At 34.7% G+C, this 19,843-nt stretch overlaps 1 protein-coding gene and 1 long non-coding RNA gene across 2 annotated transcripts; one reads left to right on the top strand and one right to left on the bottom strand.

The window, feature by feature from the left end:
• Window positions 1-566: 566 nt before the first annotated feature.
• On the bottom strand, window positions 567-13,142 carry LOC131179863 (uncharacterized). The gene is made up of 2 exons (XR_009148754.1): window positions 12,655-13,142; window positions 567-1,049 (listed from the first exon to the last, which is right to left on the bottom strand). It is a non-coding gene; the product is annotated as an uncharacterized LOC131179863 (long non-coding RNA).
• A 2,753-nt stretch (window positions 13,143-15,895) lies between these two features.
• On the top strand, window positions 15,896-17,899 carry LOC110659322 (uncharacterized). Its single transcript, XM_058146640.1, has 4 exons — window positions 15,896-16,230; window positions 16,480-16,683; window positions 16,916-17,164; window positions 17,660-17,899. The coding sequence occupies exons 1-4, from the start codon at window positions 16,225-16,227 to the stop codon at window positions 17,711-17,713; spliced, it is 513 nt and encodes a 170-aa protein (XP_058002623.1). The 5' UTR covers window positions 15,896-16,224; the 3' UTR covers window positions 17,714-17,899.
• The last annotated feature ends 1,944 nt before the right edge of the window (window positions 17,900-19,843 follow it).

A 19,843-nucleotide genomic window follows, 5' to 3' on the forward strand; every position in this document is an offset into this window, starting at 1 on the left:
CTCTAAAATATGTGCACAAATAATCATTTAAATCAGAAGTAGTATAACTCTTAAATATCCACCCTTTCAATTTCATTATTTTCCTCATTTTCTGAGCTGAACTCACCTCGTGAGATAATATTCATGAAGGTCTTGGTGGTTTGGCCAACTGCATGGGAAGTCTTTTTTGCAGCCCCAGCAACAACAGGCTGCAGTGAGCTGATAGGCAGGCTGTCCCTCTCTTGAATCATTGCTACGTGAAATAAAACAGCCATAAAAACTAGTCTTGGTAAAGAGCTACAAATGGACGGTGGGAACGTCAATAGAAAGCACAACTTACACATGGAATGCTGATGAGCAAGTACACCAATCTGTCGAATCCCAGATTCTGCTGCTTGAACAGCTTGAGCTGATTTGTTGACCCCATCAGCTATCTCATGGCTGAGTGTCAACTTAGATAAACAATACTATTGTATGCAATAAATATTGAAAGATTAATGCACTTGGATCCTTAAAGCTGTGCAATTAGATGTGATTTCTCTCCAAATAAATAATAGTTGCCATAATGCATCAATCACAACAGCTAGTGGCGCAATAAGGTAATATTATCTTTTATTTCTTTTCTTTTTTTCTTTCTTCCCTTTCAGCGGCAACAAAAATGGAACTCATCAATTTTTAGTGCATAATAGACAAATAGAAAATTAATCTTGCCTAATTTGAATAACCTTTCCAACTTTCCCCCTCCCTCTCCTGTTTGATATGTGACAATCTCATAGTGGCGTCCTTTTATTGGGTCAAGCAAAACCATCTTTTCTTGCAAGACACAAGTTTTATCAAATGAGACAACAGAGAGAGGAAAAAGGAAGCCAGAAGGGAGAAGTAGAGAGGTAATAAATTAATATCAAGCAAAGTGAATAATACAGATATTATTGTCACCTCAAATCGCTTAATTCCAATGTCAGATCACTGATCTCCATGCCTGAAAGCCTAATTGCAGCCATTGTACTAGGGAGTTCCTCACGAGCTGTATCTGCTATCTTTGAAAGAGACATTGCAGCTCTCCCCATTGCCTAACAATATATAAACAAGAATCCACATTTACAAAAGAGAAATGCATTCCTCATCATTCAATGTACAAGATGATTTATGTAATATTTCTTCCAAAAATAGGAATATCCGCAACTGCAACACCTAAAGGATATAATACATAGGAAACTTATTGCAATAAAGAAATAGTAAAACGGCTGATTGAGTTAGAAGAAATTTGAATGAGAAATTACAATTAGAAAAAAAAAAGTATACAAAGTAATAATTTCTATTTTTTGCAGTAAAAATGGTGAACCTTCTCCTTCTGCCAAAAAAAGAGTGAATGACAGGTGTTAGGGGCAAAACTAGACATCAATGAATAGAAGTTAACCACACAAATGGACAGTCAAATGATCAAAGCAGAAAGCATTCATAAGAAAAGAGGAGAAATCTCATTGGATAGAAGAAGAAACTGTGATTAGGAATTTCCAAGTTTGGAAGTGCTTGACTATGCTCTAAGCTTGTGTATGGTTGTTCCCCAACTTGAAGATGATAAAGATAATTGGATGATAAGAGACATAACTAAACAGATAATGATCAAAATCTATGATCTAAACATCAAATTGATAGCGTTCTTTGATGCCATAGATGCCACGTTTTCTACAAGTATGGCAGTAAGAAATAAAACACAAATTGATATAACCATGAGATGGCAGTCATACTACCAAAAATAAATGGATTCTACACAATTTTATAGAACCTAGTTGCCTTTAGCAATTATATTGCATACAAGCCATGGCCCATGATAGAACAAGCAATTACAAAGAACTAGAGTGAAATCTATGAAATAATGCTAGACTGGATGTTAAAAATATCAGATATCTTCAATGGAGTTTGTAATGTCATATATATGACTCGCACAGAGTGTTGGGACAACTGCGACGACAAGGCTTGTAAAAGCTATAGAAGTCTGCATGCAGTCAAAGTAACTCATTTTTATCAGCAATGGTCCGACTTTATAAATCTCACTGTCAACAAATTCGTAAGCCATAGGGTAAAGAAAAAGTTATGGATTTTTCTACAAAAGAATCACAAGCATATCATTAGTCCAGCTGAAAGACAAATATAATGCTATGACATATGAGAAGATTTTGATTGGAAAATTTTCAAGTTAGTTCATAATGCCACCATGTAATTCACAGCTTCTAGGCACTAAGTTACAGTAAGATAGGGCTGTCCAAAAAAAAAAAAAGTTAAAAGCACCGGAGCAGGTCAGGGGCAAGATTGCTCCCTTCGTTCCCACCTCATAGGAGATCAGGGTCAGGGCAGAACTTTACTGCGAAGCGTGGGGCGGGGCAATTTGCCAGGAAATATTTCTTTTTCTTTTTTATTTTTTTATTATTACATAATATAAATTTATTTATTAAAAAATAAATTATGAGTTAAAAATATTAACTTTAAACATAATCTTAACAATATACAAATATTTTTATTAAAATTATAATATTTAAATACATAAATATATATAAATAAATTATTTTTTAGTAAAAAATAATGTCTTCATTAAGTTTAAAGGGAAGCTTAATAAAGAACTTTTTATTTTTTTACTATGGTGTAGGATGAAAAAAATTTGTATGAGAGTCCGCACAAGAAAGCATTAGAAGATCCCTATATTTTTGAAAGTCTGAAGGAGCTTCAGAGAGTGAGAACCTCTTCTGAATTATAGTAAAAAGTTTAAAAAACCTTTTATATTTTATCCTAGTAGGTAGAATTTGAAACTTTTAAGCTTGTTGAAATACATCAAAACCAATCAGCAAATCTTTGTCAAGGAAATCTGTGCCAATTACCTTTGTCCAGGTAATACAGTCAGGGAAAAACTGTATCCTAATTGATTTTTTTGTAATAAGATCAGTCCTCAATACCTTCGCATCTACTGCACGAAAATATTCAGAATGAGGAACCCATACTTCTTCAGGAAGAACTGTAGGGTTCATCATGCTTTTATGAGGGCCAGTATTAATGAATCCAATGACAGAAATAGGTCGCTCATATTTTGATGAAAGAACATGAATCTGGACTAAAGGAATTGGAATAGCTGGCTGAGCTGAAGAGCATAAAGAAGCAGTATGAATATTTAGAAATTCTATATCAGAGACATTCTTATCAGTATCATCGGATGATCTGGATTTTGGTTCGGCAATTTCAAGAGCAAAGATAGTCTCTTTGTCGGCTTCATCTTGTTCTGAGAATAAGGATTCAATGTCTGCGTCATCCAGATCTAAATGAGTGCTCTGATAGATTTGTTGAATCAGTTTTGCTGCTTTCTTCGGATTTTGAGGACATTTGTTAGAGAAATGGCTTGATCATGCTGTTGATTCGTCCCAATCAGAGTCTCTTCAGATGCTCTGTGTACCCTATGAATAAGGTTTAATTTGAGATTAGTATGGAGAATCGTCTGTCACACCTCAACTAGCTTCAACTCTAGTATCTGAGCCTTCATCTTCTGCTAGCTTAGTTAATCTTACTTCTTCTCTTTCTCTATCCCCTTCTTGTAGAAGAACTTTGTTCTCCAAAATGGATAATCTTGTTGAGATCTCTCACATCCCTGAAGGTGCTCAAGTAAAAGAATCTCTCCTACCCCTTTTAAGCCCTTATAATGTATACAAAAGATTTGGTTCCTTTACCAGAAATATCCGCTCTCTTACCTCCTCAAGAAGATCGATTACCAAAGAATATGTACAGACTTCTCGCCTTGACCATTGTGTTCTTAGATCCACTACTGTTGAACCATATGTCACTTTGGAGATTCCTTCTCCTTTTATCCCTCAGTGGAAAAGACATTGTACTCTTATCTGCACTTTGGAGCAGCCAGAATAGTCCTTACCCTACATGGACGAAGAGAACTACCAGTTATTGTCGGACTTTCTTTACTGAATACCAAATTCCTCAAGTATTAACACGCTGTGATTGGTACTTGCATCTCCACTCTTCATGATGGGAGTGTGGTACTTACCTTTTTCCCAATTACAACATGTCTCTGCAAGATCCAAATCTTCCCATAGCCCCAAAAGTTCAAGTTCAACTAGTTGGAGCTGAACAGACGATATCCTCCATGGCAGTAACTCTGCACCACCAAATCATTTATCGCCTCCAAGATCATGATGTTGATTTATCCCAACTAAAAGTCTCTTAAAATGCTCTATATATCCTTTTAGATACAGAGTCCACTCTCACAATTGTTCAAATTCTGCGGCATTTATCCAGATATGAGTTGGTAAAGCTAATCTCCACGGAATGGCTGACCAACTATGAGAAACTCCATAACAATTCCCATCCTATACGAGCCATAGAACTTTCGTTCCATAGACAATCTAATGGAACTATTAAACGGTGTTCAAAGCTCCAAGAAGCTCTTCTAAGTCTTCATCAGTAGTCTTCCACACTGTGATGATCTCTTTTATCACAAAAAAAGAGAGACGAGATTCTTGTGCATGCATTTATGAAAAATGGAATACCTGTTTATACTGATAAAATCAATGGACATTTCATTTATGATGTCCTTGGATCGAGAATGTGTGATAAAGATTGCAATTGCATCCATGAAATTGAAGAATATAATGAGCGCAACCACAAAAGATAAATAGTGCCAAAAAGATTCTCTTCATGTAAAACCTATAAACCACAAAGAGATTATTCTCCAGATTTTGGCCCCTGGATCGGCATTAGCAAAGAAAGCCAATGGCGTAATCCTTTGCCAATTTATTAAATGACTTTGGAAATTTTGAGAAAAGAAAGAAAAATGGAGAATGAGCGGGAAAATGCTCTACCTCCTGCACTTTCTTAGTTTCTCCTTGCATGATGTTCTTTCAAGAAGACTTTGAAGAAAATTTTTCTCCTTTACGCTACAACATTGATCCCATCCAGAAGTTGGCTTCTCGTCCTTTTGTCCAGTTATCCACTATTAATCCGGAAGGCCAGTCAAAGCCTTTATCCCAAGTAAAAGAAGTGTTGAATTGACAGACATTAAATGTCAAGGCCCAAAATAATTTCCTTAAGAAGATTGATTCAAAGATTAACTTGGTGGTTAATCAAACTCAACTGACAAAAACTAAGGTTGATACACTGTCAACCAAGATTCATCAATTATATGCGAACCTTCAATCCCAGATCAGTCAGCTTGACAAAGGACTCAAAGCTATGATTCATTAAAAAAGATTCGGACAAGACTTCATGCAAAACGAGTTAGAAATCAAAAGACTGAAATCTCAGATTGCTCAAATAGAAATAGACTTATTCTACTACAAACAAACCCATATACCTGTTCATAATCTGTTTTCATCTTACAGACTATTTTCTTATTAGCCTAAACCATCCATGTCTTTTGGACCTTCTATTTTTAATACACCTCTTAAACTATTCCAGAAAACTTCTATACCTAAACATCCATCTTTTCATCCTTTTCAGTCACAATCCTGACCATCAAAAAACAATTCTTTTTCTGAATCAATGGAGGAAGAAAAGTCTTTGCCAAAAGACCATAAAAATAAAAAGCCCATGTATCCTCAAGACCTACCTCTTTAGATGACCATCCAAATACCACAATCTGAGATAGAAGAATCTTCAAAGAAAGAATATTCTAATTCTGACCATAAAACAAATCTGATAGACATAATCAATCTTCTCATGGCTACTTCCACTGGGTCTAACACAAATGAAATCCCTAAAGAAACTATGAAAGAATAAATATATCCTAGCCAAACTTCACAGGCAGGATCTTATACTCGTCCAATTGGTGGACCCTGATTCACATTTGATGATGTTCCTCCATCAAAATAGAGAGAAAGGATGCTTGAATTTGGAGCCTGAATTGATCTATAGATGACCAGGCCTGATACCCATTTATCGACAATTCTTCGAGAATTTGCTGCAAGAATGACTGGATCACTCCAAGATTGGTTCTCTTTCTTGGGACATTACAGGCAGCTTCAATTTTTCAAAGGTCAAATACTCGAATTTTCCTAAGAACTATCCATTCAAAGTTTCTTAGTAACATAAACCTGGCAGAACAACAAAAGAGGCAAGACTTTTTTGAAATGAAGTGTTATTCCTGAAAAAGAAAAAATCTTAAGTTCCACTATTAGCGCATGTCTCAATTCTTTTATAGACTTGGTGGATTGGATGATGTTAATCTCAAAAGTACATATATTACCTCTCTCCCTGAGCAGATATAGTTTGATTTGTATGGAATAATTCAAGCAATTGACAGGGATCTAACACGAATCTCTATTGGATAAATTCACCAGATAACCCTATCCACTCTTGACAAACTACATGAGCATAGAAACTTGGTTTTAAAAATAAGAGTCTTCCTGAACCACATCTTTTAAGATTAAAAAAATTAGTTTTTCAAATATGAGTTTGCTATCTAGCATATAAAAAGAGACCTCAACTTGATTACTGATTTCCTTAACATACCACCTTGTATCCAACTTCTTACTTCTCTTTACTCAATTCTTCTCATCTTTAAGGCCAACTCTTTCAAGCCCTCTGACTCTAAAACTCCATTTTTAATTTCTGCACTAAAAAGTTTTCCATTAGAACGCAATGCATCAATGACACTCAGCCAGATCACTGAATTTGCAAATAACCATCTCTTTCATTTTCAAAACCTTACCAATGTTCTCAACCAAAAGCAAGAAGCACACTCTATGTTTTGTCTAGATGCTCCATTTCTGACTACCTTTTGTTTAGACCTCCAAGAAGATTTGCTCTATGAGAAAATTTGATTTTTACGGTGCATGATCACTCTGTATGCCATCGCCTTTAAAGTTCTTACTTTAAGGCTCTACGATTTCCTCGGAAACATAAAAAATCAACAGAGCTTAATATGATGCTTCCTTGAATGGTTTGTCCCTGCTTCATTGTGGCGTAAAAACTTAATAACAGCCAGTGAAAACCATAATTTTTGCCTCAAGCCTTCATTAAAAGCCAAAGTAGCCTGCTCTCTGTTCATTCTACATATGCCCTTTTCAGAAAATTCAAAGGACTGTTATGGACTCAAAATCAATTCTATGAATGGAAGACCTAATCTAAAATTGTCAAGACAGGATAGAGCCTTGCATTGCGAAAAGAAATTACTACTAATTTCTGTGAAATTAACAACTACAAGCCCAAGGCCCAGACAGTGACTTCCACCTCAATCAGTTCAAAGGCCTAACAAGAAAAAGTTTCAAATCTTCTTCCTAATTATATTAATCCAATCTAGCGAGATTCTCAAGACCCCACCGAGACAAAAAAAGAGGAAACCATCAAGAGTACATCTGTTCTTGAACAGAAAAACAGTCCATGTCCCTAGTACAAGAGTCTGTATAATAAGAAAAATGATTCTGATGACTCAGATTGTTATAATTATAATCTGAGTCCAAGTCAGAACTCCTCGTGAATTGACCGCAGGCCGTCCCCTTGAAGCTGGAAAAAATATACATTTTTATAATCGATTTTAATCAGATAAGTTATTTGTCTTCATGTATGACTTAATTAGGTATAAATCATGTGTCTACCTAACTAGTTCTTATCTTGTTAGATGTACTTACCAAACTATTTGGTAAACATGTGTCTGTATGAAAAAGTGGTTGTAATAGTTCTAGCTCTCTTCCTATATAAAGAGAGCTTTGGTGTTATTTGTAATAAGACTTATCGAGAAATAACATTCCAATTTCTTTATCTTATGATTTTCTAAATTTCTCCCTTTTGAAAATAAAAAATTCTATTTTATTCATATAATCCTCTACTAAGACATGAGTATGTTCTACGCTTATCACTCTTACCGGATCCTGTGTATCAGAAAGAGTTAATTCATTAATCCATTACCACGGTCCTCCTAATCTAGTTCTGTATTATAATACAAAAGGACAAAGTCTTGAGATTTGTTTGGCGATGGTAGCTTGTTGTATCTCGGCATCGCTCGAGCATTATTATGCTTAACTAAGATTTGGGCAACTTTTTATGCTTACATAGTTTGTCAAGAGTGGACAAGGTCATCTGGTGAATTTCTCCAATAGAAATTTGTGTTAGATCCCTGCTAGTTGCTTGAATTATTCTATACAAATTAGACTGTATTTGCTCATAATTTCTCCAATAGAAATTCGTGTTAGATCCCTGCTAGCTGCTTGAATTGTTTAATACAAAACCTACCAACCATGAAGAGATTCTTCTTCATATTTTGGCCCACGGATTGGCATCAGCAAAGAAACAGAATGGCGTAATCCTTTGCCAATTTATGAAATGGCTTTGAAAATTTTGAAAAAAGAAAGAGAAAAAGAGAATAAGCAAGAAATTGCTCTACCTCCTGCACTTCCTTTAATTTCTCCTTGCATGATGTTGGCCTTTCTCTGACTTGTGCACATACTTCTTCTAATGAAATTTTTTCTTTTTTTACATACACAAGCTTTCTCCTTACATTTGATCAGAAGATGAGACTTGTTACAGGCTTTCTGTAAAGACTTGTTCTTGTTTATGACTTCTTTAAATAACTTTCTATGCTCACATAGTTTGTCAAGAGTGGACCGAATTATCTGGTGAATTTCTCCAATACAGATTCGTGTTAGATCCCTACTAGTTGCTTGAATTATTCTACACAAATCAGACTATATCTGCTCAGGGAGAGAAGCAATATATATACTTTTGAGATTAACATCATACAATCCACCAAGCCTATAAAAGTGCTGGGACATGCGCTGATAGTGGAACTCAAGATCTTTCCTTTTCAATGAACAACACTTCATTTCAAAAAAATCTTGCCTCTTTTATTGTTTTGCTAGGTCTATGTTACCAAAGAACTCTGAATGGATAGTTCTTAGGAAAATCCAAGTGTCTGGCATTTGGTAAAATTGAAGCTGCCTGTAATGTCCAAAGAAAAAGAACCAATCTCAAAGTGATCCAATCATTATAGCAATAAATTCTCAAAGAATAGTCGATAAATAGGCATCAGGTCTGGTCATTTGTAGATCAATCCAGGCTCCAAATTCAAGCATCATTTCTCTTCATTTTGATAGAGGAACATCATCAAGTGTGAACCAGAGTCCACCAGTTGGACGAGTATAAGATCCTGCCTTTGAAGTTTGGCCAGGATATATTTTTTCTTCCATAGTTTCTTCAAGGATTTCATTTGCATTAGACCCAGTGGTAGTAACCATGAGAATATTGGTAATGTCTGTCAGGTTTGCTTCAAGGTCAAAATCAGAATATTCTTCCTTTGAAGATTTAGAAGATTCTTCTGTCTCAGATTGTGGTATTTGGATGGTCATCAGAGAAGGTGGGTCTTGAAGATACTAGTACCCTTGTCTTTTTCATGGTCATCAGAGAAGGTGGGTCTTGAAGATACTAGTACCCTTGTCTTTTTCACTGAGGGACAAAGAAGAAATCGCCAGAATGACATATTATTCAGCAGTAGTGGATCTGAAAGCAAAATAGTCAAGGTGAGAAATCTATACATATTCTTTGGTAACATATCTTCTTGAAAAGATAAGAGAGCGGATATTTCTAGTAAGGGAACCAGATCTTCTGTATATATTATAAAGGCTTAAAAAGGGAAGAAGAGATTCTTCTACTTGAGCACCGGAGAACTATAGTAATGGATCAATGAACGCCAGAATGACATATTATTCAGCAGTAGTGGATCTGAAAGCAAAATAGTCAAGGTGAGAAATCTATACATATTCTTTGGTAACATATCTTCTTGAAAAGATAAGAGAGCGGATATTTCTAGTAAGGGAACCAGATCTTCTGTATATATTATAAAGGCTTAAAAAGGGAAGAAGAGATTCTTCTACTTGAGCACCGGAGAACTATAGTAATGGATCAATGAACTAACACTTTCTGATACACAAAATCCACTAAGAGTGGCAAATATAGAGCATACTCATGCCTTCATAGAGAATTATATGAATAAGATAGAATTTTTTATTTTCAAGAGAGGGAGAGAAATTTAGAAGGCCATAGGATAAAGAAGCTGGAATGTTATTTATTGGTAAGTTTTGTTACAAATAATACCAAAGCTCACTTTATATGGAAAGAGAGCTGAAACTATTACAACCATTCATATAGACATATGTCTACCTAATAGTTAGTTAAATACATATAATAAAATAAGAAATAGTTAAGAAGGCACATGACTCATACCTAACTAAGTCATACATGAAGACAAATAACTTATCTGACAAAAATTAATTATACAAATGTATATTTTGTTTCAGCTTCAAGGGAACAGTCTGCTGCCAATTCACAAGGAGTTCTGACTTAAAACTCATATTATAATTATAATAGTCTGAGCCATCAGAATCATATTTCTTGTTATATAGACTCTTGTACCATACCAGGGACATGTACTGTTTTTCTATTCAGGAAAAGATGCACTATTGACAGCTTCTTCTTTTTCTGCCTCGGTAGGGTTTTGAAAATCTTACCAGATTAGATTAGTATAATCAAGAAGAAGATTTAAAACTTTTTCTGATTAGACTTTTGGACCGATTAAGGTAGAAGTCACTATCAGGGCCTTGGGTTTGAAGTTGTTAATTTCACAGAGATGAGCAGTAATTTCTTTTCGCAATGCAAGCCTCTGTCCTGTCTTAACAGTTTTAGAATAGGTCTTCCATTTATAGAATTGATTTTAAGTCCATAATAGTCTCTTTGAATTTCTGAAAAAGGCCTTGTGTAGAATGAACAGAGAGCAGGCGGCTTTGGCTTTTGATGGACGCTTGAGGAGAAGATTATGGTTTTTTACTAGTTGTACTTAAGTTTTTATGCCACAATGAAGCAGGGGCAAACCATTCAAGGAAGTGTCATATTAGGCTCCATTGATTTTTTGTCTCTGAAAAAATACAGAGTGACCATACACCATAAAAACCAAATTTCCTCATAGAGCAAATCTTCTTGAAGGTTTAGACAAAATGTAGTCAGAAATGGAACATCTGAACAGAACATAGGGTGGGCTTCTTACTTTTTTTCTGAGAACATTGACAAGATTTTGAAAATGGAAGAGATAGTTCTTTGCAAATTCAGTGATTTGACTGAGTGTCATTCATACATTGCATCCTGGTGGAAAACTTTCTAATGCAGGAATTAAGAATGAAGGAGTTTTAGAGTCGAATGGCTTGAAAGAGTTGGCCATGAAGATGAGAGGAATTGAGTGAAGAGAAATAAAAAGTTGAATACAAGGTGATTTGGTAAAGAGATCAGGAATCAAGTTAAGGTCTCCTTTTATACACTGGATAGTAAACTCATATTTGAAAACCAATTTTTTAATCTCAAAAGATGTGGTTCAGGAAGACTCTTATTTTTAAAGTCTACTACCTTGGAAAAGGATGATTTGTCCATGATGATCAAGCAGCAGTGCCCTATGAGATAAAATTCAAAATTTTTCATTCCATTTTTTATTTTCAGTATTTTTTTGTAGATTGAATGGTAGTGTTTTTCAGAGTCTTTGAACTATCCGCTTGCATGACCACATATATATTGTTTTCCTTCTATTTCTTCGAGAAGAATAGCCCCCAATATTTATCACTAGCATCAGTCTGTAAGATCTTTTTTACTATGCTAGGGATCTTCAAGAGGGGTAAATCCTGTGAGATGTTATTCAATTTTTGGACAGCTGTCATTTGTGCAATGCTCCAAAGAGGGGCTTATTTTTTAAGTATTTTGGACAGGAGGGAAGTGTATTTGGACACATGTGAAATAAAGATAATTCCAAGAAACTATTAGATTTGTTTGGTAGTCAGATTCTTATCTGGAAAATTTAATAACTCCTACGCGTGGAGTCCATATGGTATTTTTCACTTTCAAATTACATTCCTAGAAATTCAATATTAGTCCAAAAGTTTAGAACTGAGGTAACATGATCCCATACTTCTTGACTAAAGCTTAGAACTGAGCCAAAAGTTTCTTATGGGTTGAGACATCTTTTGAGAGTAATAGGATGTCATCAATATAGTTGCAAGGATATACAGAGCATATGAAGAGACTCTTGGTCGGGACGACAAATAACAACATTATCTTGAAGGCCATAAATGATTTGGTAGTGTAGAGTTGCTGCCATGGATAATATTTGTTCAGCTCGAACTAATTGAACTTAAACTTTTAGGGCTGTGGGAAGATTTGGATCAAGATGGATCAGATTGTGTTTGGATAAATTGCCATCTCTACAGTAAGACCAAAAAAAAACTATGCATTCGCTGAGTGCCAAGAGAAACTGCTGCTTACAATGGCCAAAAGCCTAATCTAACTGCTAATTCAAGGCAATCCATACTACAAACATAAACTTCAAATTTACTTATAACCCAAATCAGCATATCTAAGAAGCAGCTTATTTTCTGATGATTACAAGAGCAAGTAAATGATACACACAAAAAATTCAAGAACATTAATATTCTAATCCTAAAAAGAATCCACGAAAACATACTGTAATAGAAAGAATTCAAAGCTTTTCAGCTACTAGTTTCAACCAGACCCAAAGCATTCATTGCTCACAGGAAGATTAAAAAATGATAATAAGAGCTTGATCACAGAACTTTCCTTAACTTGAAACGAAATGCCTCATACCAACAGCACCATTTGTATCTTAAACCCAAAAGAGAAAATAGGAAAAGTTTATACCGTGCAAGCCGTAAATGACAAGAGAAAAAGCTTGGTCATTAAAACTGAGCTTGATAGACGGCTGAATAAACGAGGGAACAATGAGATTTCCAGCTTGCACAGCCATCCCCGCTAATTCATCTTCACCAACACTTCCGTTTGAATTCCCACCCAATTCCGTGGTGGAAAGTGAGGATAGTTGATAGATGGAATTGGATTGTTTGGTGGGATATGAGATGCAAATAGGAAGGAAACGAGAAGGTTTGGAAGAGTGATGTATTACGGAAAGGAAGCAATTAGAGAGTGGATTTGAGGGTCTGGGAAAGGGAATTGAATTCCTTGAAGTTACTGAATTCAAAGCCCGAAAAGAATTGAGAGTCGTATTACACTAATCCTTTCATGTCTTCAAAATTATTTTTAAAATATTTTTTAATATTAATTAATAAAAAATATGAGTTAATTATTCTACAAAAATTCAGGCAAAAATAAACTTTCTTTCAGTTTCTAAACCATACAACCCATTAAAAAAAAAAAAAAAAAAATACAACTCCTTGGACGCTTTGATGTGGACTGTCACTATCAGCAGCAAAGCCACAACTAAAGCCGAAAAACCAAGTTGGGAAGTGAGATTGAGGTATTCATAATGAAAGCCCAAATGGGGAAAACAAACTCTAGGCCTAGCTCTTACCTTGATGGGCCTCAATCTCTTTCAGCCGCCATCTTCAACCTCTACCGCTTATTTGCTCAAAAAAGAATATTAACAAAATTTGTTGGCATCCTTTACTATCTTTGAATTTCAATTTCTTTCTCATTTTTTTTTTAATTTCTTTTTGGTATTTTCTTCTTAGAATTTCAATTTTATTTGCTATTAATAATTTATGATGCCCTTTAATATATGATTTCAATTCATGTCCTCTCACTCTCAAACTACAATCTTCTGTAATATGAGAAGATGGAGATGCATCAGAGGTTATTAAATGGTTAAAAAGAAAAATGAAAACATGACTTCTTTTTTTTTTTTAAATTTCTAAAACCAAAAATTTAAAATAGTTATTATTTTTATATTCATTGGGTTGAAATTTTAACTAGTAAGCATTAAATTATTGCGAATTAAGACGTCAAAGTTCTTAGTCCAACTGTCAAATTATTATTATTATTATATAGTATTTTCGTTTCCACTTTCAAGTTTGTGATTGTGGGAACATGATGATGACGTGAAGAAATCGTCTCCTTGCTATATTAATATTTAAAATTTATATAAAAGGATTAATCCACCTTCTCTGATATGGTCGGCACTGCCATGTTTGCAATGCAGCAGAGATAAGTCACAGCCACAGCAGCACTCTTGACTTCCTTTGCTCCTGTTGTCAAAGTCTCACTTTGTTTTCTTGCTTATTGTTTATTTCAAGCTTCAGGGATGGCGAGCTCTCAAAGCATTTGCACACACCCCAAAAGAAGTTGGCACTACAAGTCAAAAAATGGATCGGCACACATCACTCTACGAGGCAAAACCCTAGAATCCAAATGGGAATTCATTGGTAGGACCTTTTGCTTTCTGCTTCTGGGAAGTCTTTTTCTCAGGTTTTCTTTATACATTGGAACAATTCTAATGTATCTTCCTGCTGTCTGCTGCTAGATCTACTGCTCTGTGTAATGTACGTTCTTACTAAATGAAGCTTTCCTTACTTGTTCACATTTAACCCATGGCCATGGGGAAAGGGAATCCAAGGCGTACACTACGCTCCTCATAATAATATTTGGAAAGCATTCTCCAACCAAAATGCCGTAGAAGTGCTCACTTATGTCTCACACATGCAGCATCAGAATGTTTCTGTGATTTGATTTATTATAATGACGAGCTGTGAAGATTGAATTTTATATTTGACATAGGCGGTGGGCGGCTCACAGGTTGAGTCTAACTTGAACTGATCTCGGTCCAAATTCAGGGCCTGAACAGGCGGTGGCCGTTTCTATGCACATGTGTAACCGTCCATTAGTGTGAAATTGATTGGTCAAAACCTTTGTTTCCATTGCGTGTGGCAATTGTCATTCCTCCACCAAGCGTGCAGCTCGTTTCTAGCTTCTACACTTCTCAAATCATAGCTTCTTTGACTTGGAAAACATGACCTTCACCAATTTTCTCTTCTCTTTTTTTCTAAATTTAATTCCTTTTAATCGATTTAAATTCATAAAAATATTGTATTAGAACAAGCATTAAATGCAATAAGAAGATATTCATTGTATGCATTGACTCATAGCACTTTTATTCTGAGAAATTTCACTCAATGTTTTAATTAAAACATCAATTTAATTTCTATAAGAATATTATTACTACTCATGACTAACGTCTCTATTCTGGGCTTCAACTTTCTAGTTCAAAGCCTTTGCCTTATATTTTTTCCTTTTAATAAATGAGAGCATGTGATTTAATTTTTATTAGTTTAATATTTTTTATTATAATTGTGATTCAAATTCTTAATTATTATTAAATAATATTAATATAAAAATATATAATGACACATGATAAATATAATTTTTATACTATGTATATGTATCATTAACTTATCATCATATTAACGTCATATATTTATCATGTTAATATTATTTAATGATAATTAATAAATTAATTTATATTTATTATTAAAAAAATATAAAATATTAAATTAATAAAAAAATTAAATTAAAATTCCTTATGTATTAGAATGAGAAATTATGATTTTTTTTTTTAAATGTTTTCCTGGAGTAAGGAAAGGGAAGGAAGCTTAATCTGACTTGGTATAATATATTATAAGTCTCCCAATATTTTTATTAACACAGAAGGAAAAGAAAGTCAAGGTTTGGTAAATAAATTGACTCACGGATAAGGTTGGTGGAATTATTGAATGATCCAGTGAAGATGGCTAGGAGTAAAAATTGTTTTTTTTTTTAAACGGACCATTGCCTATTTGCCACTTTGCAGGGCAGAGCCATTGTTAAGCAAATTTCAATCTTTTTTTGTTTGTTTATCGCTTTTCAGTTTGGCCACTGCCCACTGCTTTTACTTTCACAGCCGAACTCACTTTTTGTAACAGTTAAAACTCCCAATTCTAGGTGAAAAAACACAGAAATCATGGGGCCCGATTTCCAGTCTCCAGCGTGAATCTAGCCAAAGAAAGCTGAAAAAAATAAAGACTTCTCCATAGATACTGCTCGTACATGGGCAATGGGATATAGAATTCAACAGAGGGACCCCATTTTATAATCTGCAAAAGTTGACAAAAAATTACCAGCCCCCATGGCCCGGACTAACCAAACCCATCTCTCTCTCTCTTTCTATCTGGTTTTTTGACTGTACTCCCTCTGTGCGCTATAAAGAACTGAAATGTATCTTTCTTTCCAGATTCTCTCTGCAAATTCTGAGCTTATATGCTTCCTTCTGTGAAGGTGTTTCTTGAGAATCCTCAAATATTCTTTTAAAACCCTTTTTGCTCTCTTCCTTTCTAGATTAATAACCTCTCCGATCTTTTTCTTCTTGCCTTTATAGCCACTTTTATTTTTGTTTTCTCTCGCCTTGGCTTCTTGTGCAGCAAAACCTTCCACCCCAAAGCCAACATGGATGTAAGCGTTCTTGTGCCTTTTCTAGGCTTCTTTAATCATTGCTTAGTTTTTTAATTGAATTTCCGGAAACAATTCATGAATTTTCTTCGAGTTCAAATTAGCAAGTGGTCTTGACTCTTGAATTCTCTCTACAATGGGTGCTTCTAGAGCCAAGAAAAGACGAAGAAGGAAAAGAAAGCTTTGTTTTTTTTTTTTATGGAAATTTAATGTGTTTCTGTTTGAGCTAAAATGCATATGTTTATGGTTTAGGAGTGGAAATGGAGTGGTCAAATTCCAGCATTTGGAGACTGGGAGCACGCAAATGAGATGCCAATAACACAGTATTTCGAGTGTGCAAGACAAGCGGGCTTGATTCGATACACTTCCTCTGGAGAATGTGATCAATACATGCGTGGTGACTTATATGCTACCGATTTCAAGAAACCTTCTCGTGAACTTGGTCCTCCAAGAAAGGTTGGTCATATCCTCATCACTTGAACAAAAAGATTTAAAAAAAAAAAAAAAGCAGATGTGAACACCATTACAATTTGATCTATTTTGATGATTTCACAAAGCAAAAATTTTCAAGAAAACACATGGAGTGGTGATAATTTCAAATGGGTAATGACAAATTTGATGATGTCGAATGCCATAATGATGTTATTAATGATGATTTGGAATGTAATGGTGGGTTAATTGTGTACAGACAAGGCTGAGAGAGAGGAAAGTCCCACATGGCAAGGAGCAGAAGAAACAAGGCAAAGTTTGTGACGTGACAGAACCGCCAAGGAAACAACAGCAGCAGCACCAGAAACCCATCTCTGTGTACAATGTGTCAGAAAAGAAAAATGGAGTCTCAGTTCATCCACGTCCTAAATTGCCTGTTAGACCTCCTAAGCCAGTCGATGAAGATCTCTACAAAATCCCTCCTGAGCTCCTCCGCTCTTCCAAGCGGGTCAGTTTCTCTCCTCCCTATCTCTTTAATCTATGCACAACTTACAGTTGTTGATGCGCTTAGTAGAAAAATTATTCCATGAAGTCCTTGTTAAATATCCTAGTGCAGAGCTCAAGAATAAAATAGAATGAGTTGTTTCCTTGGTGTTCCGTAAAAGGTAAGAATAAAATAAGATGAAGATGATAAGATAAGGAGAGAGACATTTGCTGCCAGGTTAGGTAATATGGATAGTGGGTGAGTGAGTCTGTAGATTTCCAATGAGGTTGAAATTAGGCAGCTCTTGGTGGATCCGTGTCAACCAAGGAAATTGACTTGAGTGCACAAAAGGGTCCACATAACTTTGTTATATGGTCGTAATTGGCACTAGAATTCAAAGCAATTTACCAATGAGTTTGAACCAGTAGCAATAAAAATATCTCTTTCTTGAAATTATTTTTTTTTATTTTAACCTTTTTTGTTCAAGTGAAAATTAAAGCTTTATTTTTTTGAATGCAGAAGAAGAAGGTGACAGGGTTCCTTTCATGCCTTGTGCCTGGCTGTGCTTCGTAAATTATGCAACCATTCAAGATGCTTTTGTCAAGAGACTCTTTTTATGTGAAGAAGAAGAAGAAGAAGAAAGTGGAACAGAGATCTGTGCACATTTTTGTTTCCTTGTTAGAATGTTAATTAGACCAAATCATGAATGACTGTTATTTGACCTTCTTATAATACAAATTCATGTCTCTTTTGCATTAATTAACTTCTTCCGAATGCCTAATGGCAAGACAAGACACTGGAAAAAAAATTAATTGCTAAATTGAAAGCCTAATTATATAAGTAAATAATTGTGAAATTTGATGGGATTAAATTATCAAAGTTTACTAGTTGAAAACAACGATAATAATTAAGTTGTAATCTTAAATTAATTGAAACTGGGTATATGAATTTTCAATTTTGGTCTAATTTATGGCCAAATTTAACTGTTCTTAAATGTCAATTATAAATATAACTTCTTATTTACTTTCAAGAGACATAATAATACATTTCATAATCAGAAGCAGAGTTATGGTTATGAAAAGAATAGAAATCAAATCTGTGTTCTTTTTAAAAGTTATGTGAAACCTGCAAATTGATTTTGAATCTCACAAAGATATTCAATAATTCGTTGTTTTTGCATGTATAAATCTTTATAGCATTCCAATATATATATATATATATATATATATATATATATATATATATATATATATATAAGTTCTAAGTTCTAGGTTGATACATAAAGCTATGATAAACTTTATGAATATTCTAATTTGAAGTATTACTTCTACTGCTGTTTTACTATAGTCTATTGAATTGAATAGACATTAAAAGATAAGATAAAGATTCTAGTGGGATGGAGGTGAATAAAGATTCTAGTGGGATGGAGTCACCTCCATCCTCATTGCAAGCAAAAGGGGCTAGGGGTGAGTTCAGGTATGATCAGTGGCCCCTGTATTGGCCTGATACTCTGATCATTCTGGCGACTTGGGTAATATATTTTCAACATTAATCAGTTTGAGGCGCCGTCCAAAATGATGTATGGAATTGGAATTTTGACTCAGAAGAACATATTTTCCTTTCTGTTGTGTTTGGCTAAATATCAGCATAATTTTTTCGGGAAAGATAGAAGGAATAAGGGATCAGAAAAAGCAAATCCACTGATTTCTCTTGGGGGGAGCTTTCATTATCAAGAAAAGCATAATTTTCAATCACAGAAGAATTGTCTAAAACACCCCATTTGGTAATCTTGATCCAATTTTCATCTATTGCTTGTCAATCTCAAGAATCGTTCTTCTCCACCTCTTTAATTTGGACCACTTAACCGAAAGCTCAAAAATAAATAATCAATAAATGAAGACATGACACTATCTAAATGGTTCACAGTAAACACATGACTGCTACAATCCCATCTGCACCAACACATCCATTAAAAATGAGAGTGACACCATTGGTATCTAATAGCTTTTTCTGAAGTAACAACATTCCTGCCATTAGAATCTTGCTTCCAGTTCAATGGCCAAATATCCCCATCCGTCACATAAGGAATCAAGTACAATAATGGAGCTTATTCATGTCTTCTAGCACATTGTGCTTGCCATTTTCTTATCATATACATGTATCTATTTATATAATTGCAAAATATATAATCTGGTTTGTTCACCACTGAATATATTGCAAAATAAGAAATGCTTAACTTGTAATATAATCTTGGTGGGTATAACAGATGATGGAATAAGGAGTCAGCGCATCTTGGAGACACTGGATGTCTACATCAATTTACTCCTTTTGCTTGTATTTTTCTAGTCTAGCTACTGAATCCTATAGCACCGTCCAGATTTTGTCAGCATCATACACACAAAATATTTTAAGACTCCAAACTAGTTGGTATTAAACAACTATATAAAATATTTTTTTTACGATATGGTGCCGACACTCAAAGTTGCTGGTGAAATGAACAATTGAGACCCCACAACAACTCCAGCCACTCACCATCTTTATCTGTGACAATCATTTCCAATCAGTAGGCCCTGCCCGCTCTTCTAACTTGTCAACAATGCCAAGAATCATAGCAATCAAATAATCCAAAACATTAACAATCCTATTTCAGTGCACAAGACAAAACTTCCTGGAAAAAATTTAAAGAATCCACAGGAAGACAGA

Source organism: Hevea brasiliensis, chromosome 5, assembly GCF_030052815.1.
Source record: "Hevea brasiliensis isolate MT/VB/25A 57/8 chromosome 5, ASM3005281v1, whole genome shotgun sequence".
NCBI classification, from domain to species: Eukaryota; Viridiplantae; Streptophyta; class Magnoliopsida; order Malpighiales; family Euphorbiaceae; genus Hevea; species Hevea brasiliensis.